At 46.2% G+C, this 13,799-nt stretch overlaps 1 protein-coding gene across 6 annotated transcripts in view; it reads left to right on the top strand.

Moving 5' to 3' along the window:
- Positions 1-13,429, top strand: part of LOC148111628 (maestro heat-like repeat family member 5) — a 37,999-nt gene extending 24,570 nt beyond the window's left edge. For all 6 annotated transcript variants that reach the window (XM_087881282.1, XM_087881286.1, XM_087881283.1 and 3 more), the window contains 14 exons: positions 3,204-3,322; positions 3,658-3,807; positions 4,007-4,161; positions 5,734-5,881; positions 7,278-7,429; positions 7,790-7,927; positions 8,373-8,487; positions 9,426-9,569; positions 10,313-10,489; positions 11,036-11,185; positions 11,435-11,560; positions 11,896-11,998; positions 12,953-13,018; positions 13,138-13,429. In XM_087881282.1, the coding sequence (XP_087737408.1) occupies positions 3,204-3,322; positions 3,658-3,807; positions 4,007-4,161; positions 5,734-5,881; positions 7,278-7,429; positions 7,790-7,927; positions 8,373-8,487; positions 9,426-9,569; positions 10,313-10,489; positions 11,036-11,185; positions 11,435-11,560; positions 11,896-11,998; positions 12,953-13,018; positions 13,138-13,301 (1,907 nt within the window). In that variant the 3' untranslated portion in view covers positions 13,302-13,429. The remainder of the gene's footprint in view (positions 1-3,203; positions 3,323-3,657; positions 3,808-4,006; positions 4,162-5,733; positions 5,882-7,277; positions 7,430-7,789; positions 7,928-8,372; positions 8,488-9,425; positions 9,570-10,312; positions 10,490-11,035; positions 11,186-11,434; positions 11,561-11,895; positions 11,999-12,952; positions 13,019-13,137) is intronic.
- The last annotated feature ends 370 nt before the right edge of the window (positions 13,430-13,799 follow it).

The following is a 13,799-nucleotide window of genomic DNA, read 5'->3' as shown; positions in this document are numbered from 1 at the left end:
CTGACAAACACTAATGTGAACAATGGCCTTGCATCTCCTTGGAAAGTTTGAGTAAGTCAGGTTTGTATGTTGTTTTTAATTTTAGGCACGATTCCAGGTTCTCATCAATAAGACAACTTCTCAATTTACTCTTGATAAGGTTCATGCTTGAAAATGATTGTTCGCATAACTATGTAGACCCGAATAAGGAAAAAACAGCAAACGCTATTTTTTTCAGTTGATGATATGAGTCAGGAATACTATTCCGGGTGTTAAAAATCATCATATCTTCCTTCTCTGGGTCTTTCAAAGCAGACCACTTGTGCTGTGAACTAAGTTCACATTTATTTTTCTCCAATATTTCTGTATCAGCACAAAGACGTTCAAATTTCGAGCTCCACAATTCTTTGTTTTTGAAATCCAGCAATTGCATTTCAAAGTTGCCAATGTCAATATTAAAGGGAGAAACATTTAATTCTGTTACAGTAGCATTAAGAGGCTTTTTAACAAAGGCTAACGTCGCTTTGCTGTTTCTGAATTCCTGAAACCTGTTGAGAAAAGCTTCCCTCATATTTAAAAGTGTTGTTTTGATATTATTTATTGATAAAATTAAATTCCTTACAATTGACCTTACAATATCCATAAAATTAAATCATGACAATGACTGACAAACACTAATGTGAACAATAGCCTTGCATCTCCTTGGAAAGTTTGAGTAAGTCAGGTTTGTATATTGTTTTTAATTTTAGGCATGATTCCAGGTTCTCATCAATAAGACAACTTCTCAATTTACTCTTGATAAGGTTCATGCTTGAAAATGATTGTTCGCATAACTATGTAGACCCGAATAAGGAAAAAAAAAAAGAAAAAAAAAAAAGAAGACATTTTGACTGTTCTGTCTTTCACTGTTTTAGCAGACAATGGTAACTCTTTAATTTTTTTTAGAATATCGGCTTTGTTCTTAAAATCCCGAAATAGCTCTTCGGATGCATTTATAAAACAACTTTTTATGTATTCGCCGTCTGTATATGGTTTTCCTCTCTTAGCAATCTTTTGACTAACCACAAAACTTGCAATATTAACATTGTTGGAAGATTGAATCCAGTAATCAAATACAGAACTTGATTTTTCTTGACTCTTCTGAAGTTCCTCAACTGCTTTCTTCCTTGCATCACCGACAGGATATTTACTACTAAATGGCACGTGTTTAGTTTTAAAGTGTCTCTCCAAATTTGATTTCTTGTTATGCACCAATTTTTCCTGACAAATGAGACAGGTCGGAAGGCCATTTAAGTTTTGAACAAACGCGAAAGTCTCGGTCCATTCAACTTTAAATTCATGGTTTTCGTCTTCCGTTTTTCTTTGCTTCTTCTTTGTAGCCATGTCAAACAGGGCACCTAAAAAAATGTTTCATTTTATAATAATAAAGCCACCAACACAAAATAATTACAATTCTTAAATTGATGACAAAAATACCTGTAGGATTTGCAGCTGGTTGGAAAAATACAGGTAACTTTATGCTCCGAGTAGTTACTTTTGTCACCCCCGCGTGATTGGCGGATGCGACTAGCACTAACCACTGCACAAGGAGATTGCTGACTGACTGGTTCACTCAACTCGTGCATGAATCGCGTGCGCCTCTCCCACGCTGCGTATCCCATGGCCCACCTGCGCCGCGTCTCCCGTCTCCCGTCTCTCGCCCGCAAGACACCCCCACTTCTTCTAACGCCACTTCTTCAGAATAGACTCGCCCAGGCCGAAAACCGACTTCTGCGCATGGGCCACGAAGTTCCAATCGCACTGTGCGTGCGCGCCCGCAGGTGGTATTTTGTGGAAGAGCCACACTCAAGGGGCCAAAGAGCCGCATGTGGCTCGCGAGCCGCAGTTTGCCGACCACAGAGTTAGGCTAGGCATCTGCCATCAGCCAGCCTGGGCTTGTGAGTCTTGGCACATGGATTGGGTCTTAGCGTGTTTTGCAAAGCCAACTTTTAGTCATTGGATGGCTGCATGTATTGCAGGAAGCCAGAAAACAGATTAACCAAGTTACGGGTTGAGTGGGCATTGTTAAGGAAAGAGCTAAAGAGGGTTTATAATTGCAATACATTATTTGTTAATTTTATAGTTTCAACCCCATTTTACGTGTTTTCTAATTTTTAATTGGGAGCCGTCCACAATCGGTTGAAAGACAGGCACTTATATCAATGGTTTACCTAAAGAAAAGGATCGGTTAAATTTGGCTAGTTAAAAGCTTAACCCAGTGGCAACTTTAAGCCATGTGGATTTCAATGCCCAGAATTCCCCAGGCAGCACACAATCAATTCACAACCTAATGCTTCATTTGCACATCAGACCAAGGTAGTCTGGGTTAAATCCGGTTAGATTCATTCATTCGTTTGTTCATTCGTTTGTTGGTTCATTCCTTCATTCCTTCATTTATGTAATTTGTCTCTTATGTAGCCCTATATTTCCTCTCCATTTACAGTCCCATCTATTGTGTTAACCTAGAAAAGGGGTTACAGGTAGTCCTTGACTTACAACAATTCATTTAGTGACCATTCAAAGTTTAACCGGCACTGAAAAAAAGTGACTTGTGATTGTCTTTCACACTTACGACCGTTGCAGCATCCCCATGCTCACGGGATCAAAATCTGGACACTTGGCCACTGACTCCGATTTATGACGGTCGCAGTGTCCCAGGGTCATGTGATCCCTTTTGTGACCTTCTGCCAAACAAAGTCAATGGGGAAGACGGATTCACTTAACAACCGGGTTGCTAACTTAACTGCTGCGGCAATTCACTTAACCAGGTTGGCAAGAAAAAAAATCGCAACCTGAGGCAAAACTCGCTTCATAACTGTCTTGCTTAGGACTCAATTGTGGCCGTAAGTCGAGGACTGCCTGTAATTGGACCACTAAAGAGGTCATTGTACCTGTTTCGTTCCTGATCAGTGAGATAAGAGAAAGGGGGGGCAGAGAAAGAGGGAGCGAGGGGGGAGGAGGAGGACTGGTGTCTCTGAGCTTTGTTGTTTTCTTGTGAAGGTTTCATGACCCAACTAGGTAACGAGAAAACCACCGAGCCCAGAGAGCACCAGGGACCCCTCAGGTCAGCCCTGAGCTACAGATCTTCTCTTCTGTTGGAACGACTAAACCGGCCGTCAGACGAAGGATGTTCAGAAGTTCCGAATGCCAAAATCTGACCTTCTCTTGTTTTCCTCCCTCCAAAGCCAAAGAAATGGATGAGAAACCTAGAAACAAGAAGGGGAAGGTCGTCACTTGGCTGAGGGAAGACTTCTCCTTTTCGGGCCCAACAATATTTTATAATAACGTCTCCAAAATGGCTACGGTACGTTTTCGTTCAGCATTTTGCCTGGCTTCTTATTGACCTTCCTTTTTCTCCTCCTCTTGACCTGGAGATACTCAAAAAAGTCAATATCACAGTGGGGACGGCAGGCTCCAAAGGCCGGAGGGTGGATATCCATCCCCCACAATGTCTAGGAGCAGGCGATCTCGGCTGCCATGTTGGCTTCTTTCACCCACATCCTAATATCACGTGGTGGATGTCATGGAATACGGCCTGCCTCTCTACATGGGGTGCTGTCCCCAGATACGGGTCAAAGTCTCTGGCTTGTCAAAACCCTGATGCATCTCTTCATGGTCTCCTTTTCTTCTTTCCGATAGGCCTTTGGCGAGCATCTGAGCCCGTCTCAAATAAACGACCTGATCTTAAAAGCCCTGGCAGCTCTGACACACCTGGACAAAAACATTTCACACACTGCGGGACTCCTGCTCAATTCGTTCTTGGAAGAATGTGGGATGGACATGGAGGAGGTAAGAAAATGGCAGGGTTTGGAGCAAAAGGGATAGAGGAGATTTTGTAGAAAAGAAAGATGAGAATGGGTGAGACCTTGTTGACTTGGTGACAACACTTCGGCTGGATTTAAGAAGGCTAGGGTTGGATGGAGACCACCAGGTAATCTTAGGGCTGTTGAGAAAGTTGGTCATCCCTTGGATTTCTCTTTTGCCATAGCTGCCCATGATCCTCAAGGAGATCTACCGACGTCTCCCGAAGATCTTGGACCCTGCCACCAAACAACAAACGCTAAAGGCAGTGTGTCACCTGGCGTCCAAACGGGTGAACAAAGTCGTGGATATTCTCCTCGAGTGCTCGGTGGCGTGCGATGGGTAAGAAGAACCTCAAGGAGATGTGCCTCCTGTTTTCTTGTACTCTACAGAGATTCTCAACCATTTGCGATAGGGGTGAATATCTGTAGCTTGGGGTGGGCAGGTCATGTGCTGATTGGGGGGGAGGTTGCATTGGGTTGGTTGAGGGCCAGTGCAGTCGCTGGTTGGCTGTGCAGTCGATCTGAATTCTGAGAGCTTCCTAGGCTGGTTGTCTCCACCATCCAGGTCATGATTGTCCCAAAGGTGCTTTTCCAAAAGGCAGCTGGACCTCCTTGGTTTTTTAACTTTCTTGGTCGCCACACTGTAGAAACAATGCAGAGACTCTGAAAGAGTGCAGAGAAGAGCAACGAAGATGATTAGTGAACCGGAGCCTAAAACATATGAAGAAGAGTTGCAGGAATTGGGTCTCTCTAGTTCGATGAAAGGAAGGATTGAGGGGGGACAGGATAGCAGTGTTCTGATATCTGAGGGGCTGCCACAAAGAGGAGGGGGTCAACCTATTTTCCAAACCACCTGAGGGCAGGACAAGAAGCAAAGGATGGAGACGAATCAAAGAGAGAAGCAACCTACAATGTGCAGAACTTTCCTAGCAGTGCAAACAATTAACCAGTGGAACAACTTGCCTCCAGAAGTTGTGGGTGCACCATCACTGGAGGTTTTCAAGAAGAGATTGGACAGCCATTTGTCTGAAATGGGATAAGATTTCCTGCCTGAGAAGCGGTTTGGAGTACAAGACCTCCAAGGCAGGGGTGAAATCCTCTGGTTTGGTCTGGTTCGCCCGAACCGGTAGTAAGAAAAAACGCTTTAAAATGTACGACAATCAGCTGTGCCGGGCAATGTCGGAACCTTTTTGTAATTTCTAATTTCAGCATTTTTTTACTACCAGTCAGCTGTGAGAAAATCAGCTGTGCCTGATTGTCTGTGAGGTTCCTGTTTGTTGCAGGGGCCATTTTGTGTAAAGTCCAGCTGCTTCTGCATTGTATGTGAGTCAGTTGTGTAGCTTTTGTGTTACTTTTGTGTAAAGTGTGATCGTTTGCTTTTGAGCTCTCTGTGATTCAGTGAGGTTCTGCACTGTGTGTGAATCAGTTGTGCAGCCACGCCCACCCGGACACATAACCACCAAGCCACGGCCGCCTGGTGATATGACCACCAAGAAACGGCCACCCGGTCACATGCCCACCAACCAACGCCCACAGAACCGGTTGGGAACATTTTTGAATTTCACCACTGCTCCAAGGTCCCTTCCAACTCGGTCCTTCTGTGAAAAGCACCTTTGGGTTAATTCTGTAGACACACTGCTCCTAGAAACCTCCCCCCCCTTGACCAGTTCTGGGTTCTCTGGCACTTCCGGTGGCGCAGAGGCCCTCCTTTGAATGGCTACTAGACAAACGGTTGCAAGTCGAGAACTACCTGTAGCTATATTTTTTTCCATGCCTTAAAGCAGTTCATTTGGCCATCGGTTCTCTAACCCTTTCTTCCGTTGGGGGGGTTAATCTATCTGGAATGGCCGTCTCTTTGAAAATGGGGAAAGAATCTGATTTTTTTCCCCAATCCATTTTTCCACCTGCACAGAAGTGCCAGGGAACTGTGGAGGGCGCTGGCTGCAGACCCCTATGCTAACCTGAAGATCATGAAGCCCCTCCTCAAAAGGCTTGATGACCACGATCCCAGCACCGAAGCTATTGGGAGGAGAACAAGCAAATCCATCATGCCCATTGCGGTAAGCCCTCAACCGGTGGCTCTCCTTTCCTGAGATCTGCAGGTGGGCCAGGCCTGAGGAAAGGGGGAAGGGGCTGAGCAGAAGAGTCACCCTCGGGGGTCTCCTCATCAGGAGCAGGCACGCCCTGGCTGGAGGGAGGCAGAGGGCAAACTGGTGGGGGCTGAAATCGGAGCAAAATTTGACGTAAGCCCCCCTTCCCCCCAAAGTGCCCCATTGAAAGTAGAGGCATCTGTGGGCTTCCTCACCAGAACAGCTTTGATATTCATCCATCCATCCATTCATCCACCCATTCATCCAGCCAGCCAGCCAGCCAGCCAGCTCTATCATCTATCCACCCATCCATCCATCGGTTCATCTATTCATTAATCCATTCATTCATGTATCCGTTCATTGATTTATTCGTTTATTCATACATTCCTTCATTTATTCATTCCTTTACTCATCCAATCATTCATAATTCAATTGATTCCTTTATTCATTTCTTACGTTATTTCTTACAGAAATAACTAAAAAAGAGTTTGATTTAAGAAAATACATGATAGGAACCAACAAAGGCAAACACCCAATGGAGTACTTTGTGTCATATCTTATTTTAAATATTCTTAATCTGTATTTTTATTATGTGTTATATTGTTTTATTACGTTGTTGTAAACTTCCCAGTGTCAGATTGCTCAGATGGCCGGTGGAGAAATTTAATTAATTAAGACCAATAGATTTGTAGTCCAGGTTTGAACTGTGGGTTCCTTGGTGCTTACTGAGCTTGGTGGTTTTCTTGCAGATGTTTCCCGACCCAACCAGTCTAACCCTACCTCTAAGCCTAACTCTTCCAGCACTGATGAGGTTACCTAGCTGGGTCATGAAACATCTGCAACCAAAAAACACATGCTCAGACAGCACCCAGGGCCCCTCCAAGGACCCCTAAGAGGTGGAGAGTCAAGAGCCCACTTAGGAATGAAGACAAACAGAGAAACGTGAGGTTACCGATCTCTTTGTCCCCAGTTCTGTCTCACTTGTGCTACTCGTTGTCTCCCTTTTGTCCTGTATCTACACCCCACTGGCCTCTCAAAGTCTGGAGGGGGTGTAGAATGGGAGTTTCAGAAGTCCCACTTCTAGCAACCTTTTGCTCCGTGTCTCAGACATGGACATTCCTGGCTCAGCTTTCATGGACATGAGGATTTTTTTCTTTCTCTGGGCACAATGAGAATGTATCTGCCGAACAAAACTCTGCATTGGCGACAAGAAGGGCATCCAGCCAGGAAAGCCTCAGCTCCATTCAGTTGCCCAGACTCCACCCCGCAAGGGATTAGGGTGTCGTTAAAAGAAGAAATAGATGATGATGAGGAATCTAAGTAACCTGATGAGCCCGAGCTGACTCTCCTCTCCTCCTGTTTCTAGGCCACCAATGCGCTCTCCTTCCTCCTCTCGCTTCCTGAGGCAGCAACCATTGTCCAGCATAAGTTCTCCAGCCTGCTCCTGGCGCTCGTGACGCACATCTATTTTCTGCTGGGAGCAGGCAAGAGCGGGTCAGAACAGACCTACCATCTGGGGTAAGGAATCTCCTGGGCCCAATCTGGATCCTTTCTCCATTTCTGCAAAGCTCAGGAAACAGTCGTTAAGTGAACTTTGTCCCATTTTGCAACCTTTCTTGCCAGAGTGGTTAAGTGAATCATTGCACTGGTTAAGTCCCATGGTCGTTAAGTGAATCTGGCTTCCCCGTTGACTTTGCTTGTCAGAAGGTCCCAAAAGGGGATCGCGTGACTCTGAGACACTGCGACCGTCATAAATATGGGTCAGTTGCCGAGAGTCTGAATTCTGACCACATGACCATAGGGATACTGTAACGGTCGGAAGTGCAGGGGGATCAGCTGAATGATTGGCACCAAGTCTTCTGCCTTTGTTTCATTTAGCAACGCAGTCAAAGCCGTCAAACACCTCATCTTGCGCACCGGCTATCAGGAGGAGTTCAAGGACTTAGATATGGTTCAATGTTGGGCGATGCTGATGAGTCCTGAAAGTGTGTTTGAAGGCATTTTCCACCTGGTCCGGTAAGAAATTAAAAGTCAAAAGAGCTTGGCTACGAGGGGCAGTGGGTGAGAGAGGGAGGGGAGGCAGAGGGAGAGGAGGAAGAAGAGGAGGCAGAGAGATAGGGGGAAGGGGAGAGAGAGGGAAGGGGAGAGGGAGAGGGGAGAGGGGAGAGGGAGAGAAAGAGGGAGAGAAAGAGGGAGAGAGACACACTGAAGGCAAAAGTGAGAGAGAGGAAAGATTAGAGGGGAGGAGAGGGAGGGGAGAGGGAGAGGGAGAAAGAGAGAGGGAGGGTGAGAGAGAGAGAGGGAGGGTGAGAGAGAGAGGGAGGGTGAGAAATTCTCTAAATGGAGTAATTCATTGAGTAATTCATTTATCGATCATTCAGCTCATGATTTCTCTAGCTTGGTGATTTTCTTCTCCCTAACCAGCAGATCTTGTCTGACCTCTCCATATTTATTCTCTTAGGATCTTGTTCAACTACTCGAAACATGAGCTGAAGGTCATGCTCCGACAGGCTGAGACCTACGTGCGCCACCCCGATTTAAGACACAAAACCATTGGGATGGTTTTCTTTTCGGAGGTGAGGAGACCTTGAGATGCACCCCAACCTTCTGGAGCTCAAGGAAAGTTGCCCAGGGTTCAACAGAACTTTATGGTTAGAAACTAGAAGTTGTGGGTTCTCCATCACTGGAGGTCTTGAAGAAGAAACTAGACAGCCATTTGTCTGACATGGTAGAGGTCTCCTGCTTCACCAGGGGGTTGGGCTAGAAGACCTCCAAGGTCTCCTGGTATTCTGTTAATCAGTGGAATGGCTTGCCTCCAGAAGTTGTGGGAGGGAGGGAGGGAGGGAGGGAGGGAGGGAGGGAGGGAGGGAGGAAGGAAGGAAGGAAGGAAGGAAGGAAGGAAGGAAGGAAGGAAGGAGATTGAGGGAGGGAGGATGGGAGAAAGGGAGGAAGGAAGACTCAATGACCCCAAATTCCTTTTACCTTTTGCATTATTTTTTGTATTCTTGCAACTATCATTTACACTACCTATCAGACAGTCACAAAAGGGATGACGTAAGCTCGAAACACTGCGACCGTCATATATATATATATTTATATGCCGCCATTCTCCCGAGGGACTGAGGGCGGCTTACAAAAACAATATCCAATACAAATCACAATAAATTAAAATCAACAACCCAATTAAAACAATTTAAAATTATAACAATGTACACCCATAACGGATCAGTTAAGTTGACGAAAGGGCCACATCTTCAACTCAAATATGGACCGGCAAGTACCCAAATTTTGATCACATGACCATGAGGATGCTACCATGGTCATAATTCTGAAAAATGGACGTATCTCTTTTGTCAATGCCGTTGTGACTTTCAGCGGTCACTAACCGAGGACTGTGTTTATTTTCTTTTTCTCTCCCCGTAATGGCTGAAAGTGGCATCTTTAGTCGAGGCTCTCAGGGAAGTTCTCTTCCTTGGCTTGGCTAACGCTCCATATCTCCACTCTTCTTCTTCAGCTGCTGTTTCACCCAGAAATTTGCCAATTCTTTGTCATCCAAGACATCCTCCAGGTGCTGAAGGAATGGATGACCCAGCCATATCCGCTGATACAGACTTTCAGCGTTAGAGGACTGGGGAACCTCATCCAACACCCGTTTGAGGTAAGAGATGGGGGGCAGGAAGGGAGTGGCTTCCAAGGTAGTAGCAGGTGTGACCTCGCTCTCTGGGAAGTCTACAAGGCTGGGAAGGAGAGAAGAAGGAGAAGAAGAAGGCAACCAGCAGAAAGAGGACAGCTAGAGGGGTGTCTCTTCTACAAAGATGGCTGCAACCCTGGAAGATCTGAAGGTGCAAGTAGAGGCCAGATCCTCTTGGAGGACATTTGTCTGAAATGGTATAGGGGTTCTGGCTTGAGCAGGGGTTGGACTAGAAGCCCTCCAAGGTCCCTTCCATCTCTGGTATTCTGTTAAGGACCAGGGGAGACCTGAGAGCAGTCTTCCAGTATTTGAAGGGCTGCCCCAAAGAAGAGGGGGTCAACCTATTCTCCAAAGCCCCTGAAAGCAGAACGAGAAGCAGCGGATGGGAACTAATGAAGGAGAGAAACAACCTGGAACAAAGGAGAAATTTCCTGACCCTGAGAACAATTCATCCTTGGAACGACTTCCCTCCAGAAGTTATGGGTGCTCCATCACTGGAGCTTTTCAAGAAGAGTTTAGATAACCATTTGTCCAGCAGAGTCTAGGGTCTCCTGCTTGAGCAGGGGGTTGGACTAGAAGACCTCCAAGTTCCTTTTCAACCCTCTTCTTCTATGCTCTGTGGCCTTCTCTTGCATTTGGCATGATCGCTGTGAGACTCAGAGAACTCCAGTGACCATTTAATTGCTCGTTTCTTTCCCTGCTTCCTCCAGAAGAACATCTTGGAACCCCTCTTGATGCCAGTGCTAAACTGTGCTTGTCACGAACAGAAGACGGTGGCAAAAGAAGCTATAAGGACCCTGCATTTCCTCCTCAGGAACCTCGATATCAAAACCCATGCGGTGAAGGCAGTCAACCTCATTCCGCTCCTTCTGAAACATTTTCATGATGTAAGTCAACCAAATCATAGCAAACTGGTTTTCCACCTCTCTCTCCCTCCCTCCCTCCGTCCCTCTCTCCCCCTCTTCCCTCACTCACTCTCTCCCTCTCTTTCGCTCCCTCCTCACTCCCTTCCTCCCTCTCTCTCTCTCTCTTTCTCTCTCTCTCTCTCTCCCTCCTTCCTCCCTCCTTCCCTCCCTCCCTCCTACACTCCCTTTTATTCGCCCTCTCCCTCTATCTCTCTCTTTCTCCCATAAAGATGGGAGAAAGACCAGAAGGAGCTGCTAAGATTGAACAACTCTGGTCTAGATCAGGATTTCTCAACCTTGGCAACTTTAAGAGGTGAGGACTTCAACTCCCAGAACTCTCCAGCCAGCATACTGGAGTTGGGGTCCCCATCTTTGGGGCAACCATGACCTGGATGATTGACCATCTCCATGGACATTGAACTGGGAATAGGTGTGCTCTGAACTTGTGTGTTCTCCTGCAAACTTCAAGAAACTTCTGCATGGCTATTCTGCTATTGGAGGGACTAACCTGTCTCTCTTCCTTCGTAGGACGACATCGAACTGAGGAATACCTCCATCACCATTTTTGGCATGCTCCTGAAAGGACTGAAGGAGTTACGGAACAGTAATATGGCCGAAAACATCCTGAACAGCCTTATTCCCCTCCTCATACAACTGTCAAATGATCGGACAAAAGAGGTGAGTTGAAGGGCTGGCTAAGCTGAGCTCCTGCTCTGATCATGCTACCTTCACAGAGACCACTCTGTACCCCCATCTTCACTCAGAGCAACGTGGTTGTACCACGTGGACACTCTGGAGAATGCAAAGACATTGTAGACAATCCTGAAGTTGTGGGGTCCTTGGTGCTCCCTGAACTTGGTTGTTTCCTTGAAGACCTTTCCTGACCCAACTAGGTGACAGGATCTCCCTCTTTCCTCCCTCGGCCAGGTCTCCAGGAAGACCCTCGACTCCTGCGTGTCCTTTATGAACTGGGGGGGCTTTCCCAGCAACTTGTTTGACTATGAAATGTATACCAGTCTTCATAGCATGTACTCCAACATCTGCTACGTGGTTGTAAGTAGGAGCCAAGCTGGCCTGTTTTCTTCCAGATTAGAGTAAACTAACCGTTTATTTCTTTATTTTGTCCTGCCTTTCTTATTTTGATAAATAGTTCAAGACGGTGGGCATCCCTAATACTTCTTCTTTTCTTCACAACAACCCTGTGAGGTGGGTTGCCCTGAGAGAGAGGGACTGCACCAAAGTCACCCAGCTGGCCATCGTGACTAAGGAGGGACTAGAACTCCCAAAGTCACCCAGCTGGCTTTGACCAAGAAAGCGGCCCCTTGGTTAAAAAAAAAAAAAAAAAGCTCTATAGTTCATTGGCTTCTTTGTTGCCTTGTTTTCCCCAGATGAATAAATGCAAGCAAAACCTTCCTGCGATGTTGGATCAGATGCTGGGATTCCTGAGGAGCCGGAACTCTTCCCATCGCGAGGCAGCTGCCCTCTTAATTGGTAATCACCAATGCCAACTCTGGAAGGAGGGCAGGAAAACCCAAGACAGGCGGGCGGCCTTGTCACCAAAAGAATCTATGCAGAATTAAGCCATGTCGCTTAATCAGACTGGAAGCTGCTCTTATACCGTGTGGCTTCTCCGGAACGGCTACGATCGCGCAACAGTTTCTCAGGCAGTTCCTGCCCTCTTTCTTAAGGGTATCGCTGCCGTTGTTAAGTTAGTCACATGGTTGTTAAGTGAATCTGGCTTCCTCCCGGATTTGGCTCATCCGAAGATCGCAAAAAGTGATCTTTGACCCCCAAGACACTGTAAGCGTCATAAATACGAGTCGGTTTGCCAAGCATCCGGATTTTGATCTTGATGTGGCAACGCTTCTAAGTGTGAAAAGCAGTCGTAAGTTCCTTTTTTCAGTGCCATTGTAACTTTGAATGGTCACTAAATGAACTGTTAGAAGTTGAGGACTACCTGGCCTGTATCCCTCTCTCTTGTATAGGCAAACCCACAGCCGTGGCTTTTTCTCTGGAAATATTTCCAGCTGGCCTCCCATTCTAGTATTAACTGGATTCAAGGCTGCTTAGATTTTTTTCCAAGATGATGGTTGTTTGCACAGTCCTAGAACATAAAGTAATAGAGTTGGAAGGGACCTTAGAGGTCTTCTAGTCCAACCCCCTGCTAAAGCAGGAGACCCGATTCCATTTCAGACCAGTGGCTGTCCAATCTCTTCGTTAATCTCTTCTTGAAAGCCTCCAGTGAGGCCTGGAGACAAAAACAGAGGAAGAACGGCTACCCCTCGTCCTTCTTATTATTAGACAGACCCAATCCCTGGAACCATCCCGTAAAGTCCCAAAGCGACTCTTCCAAGTGGAAACCAATGAATGGCGCGTTTTTTTCCTGAATCAGTCGATTTAGCCATCTCTGTTAACCCCACCAACGTTTTCTTTTTACGTGCCCAGGCTGCTGCGCGCAATACATGCAACCGGAAGTGATGACTTCCAAACAAATGAAAGAAGTTTTCCTGGGTGAGTTTCAAAGTTCCCTCGCTTGAAACAAGGAGTTTTTCTCCAGAAGCTCTGTCGCTGATCAGGGCTGGTTCTCACGGTTGATCCCGGAAATCCTTTGTTTTCTGGATTCGTTTCAGGTCTCCAGGATCTGCAAGGCGATTCCGAAGCCTCAGTGGCTCAGGCTGCAGCTGACTCAATGCAAGAAATCTTTCGGCAGTGTGGCCATCTGATCAAGCCGGGTCTTGTTAGTAGTCAACTCCCCTCCAAAGGCATCAGGAGGATCTCCGAGACCAAGCAATAATAGTTTCATAGTTTCATAGTTTCCATTATTGTCATGGCACCTCATAGAATGAAATTAAGTGCCATCCTCACTGTATATTATACTTTTTAAAAACCCTATAAAAATAAAACAAAAACACACCTCCTTCACATTGTATGCAATTGAATTAAAAAACCCTCGTATTGTATTCATATTGCACTGTACGTAGAATTGTATAGTTACTGCTCTGGGATAGAAGCTGTTTTTCAGCCTACTTGTCCTTGTTTTTATTGTCCTGTACCGTCTGCCAGATGGTAATAGTTCAAAAAGAGGGGGGCCCAGGGTGAAATGGATCCTTAAGGATGCTTTGAACTTTCTAAAGCCAGCTATAAAGCTCTTCCAAAGTGGGGAAGGGGCAACCCATGACCCTCTGGGCACCTGCCTTCCAGCTGGTCTTTGGGGAAAGCGAGGAAGCGTGAAGATAATTCTTACATCGCGAAGGACCACGAAGGAACGTCGCAGAAACAAGACCTGGCAGGG

The sequence above is a fragment of the Pantherophis guttatus genome, chromosome 18 (genome assembly GCF_059756535.1).
Source record: "Pantherophis guttatus breed Tessera chromosome 18, ASM5975653v1, whole genome shotgun sequence".
In the NCBI taxonomy this organism is placed as follows: Eukaryota; Metazoa; Chordata; class Lepidosauria; order Squamata; family Colubridae; genus Pantherophis; species Pantherophis guttatus.
The sequence above is the reverse complement of the archived record's forward strand: the minus strand, read 5'-3'. Positions and strand labels throughout refer to the sequence as shown.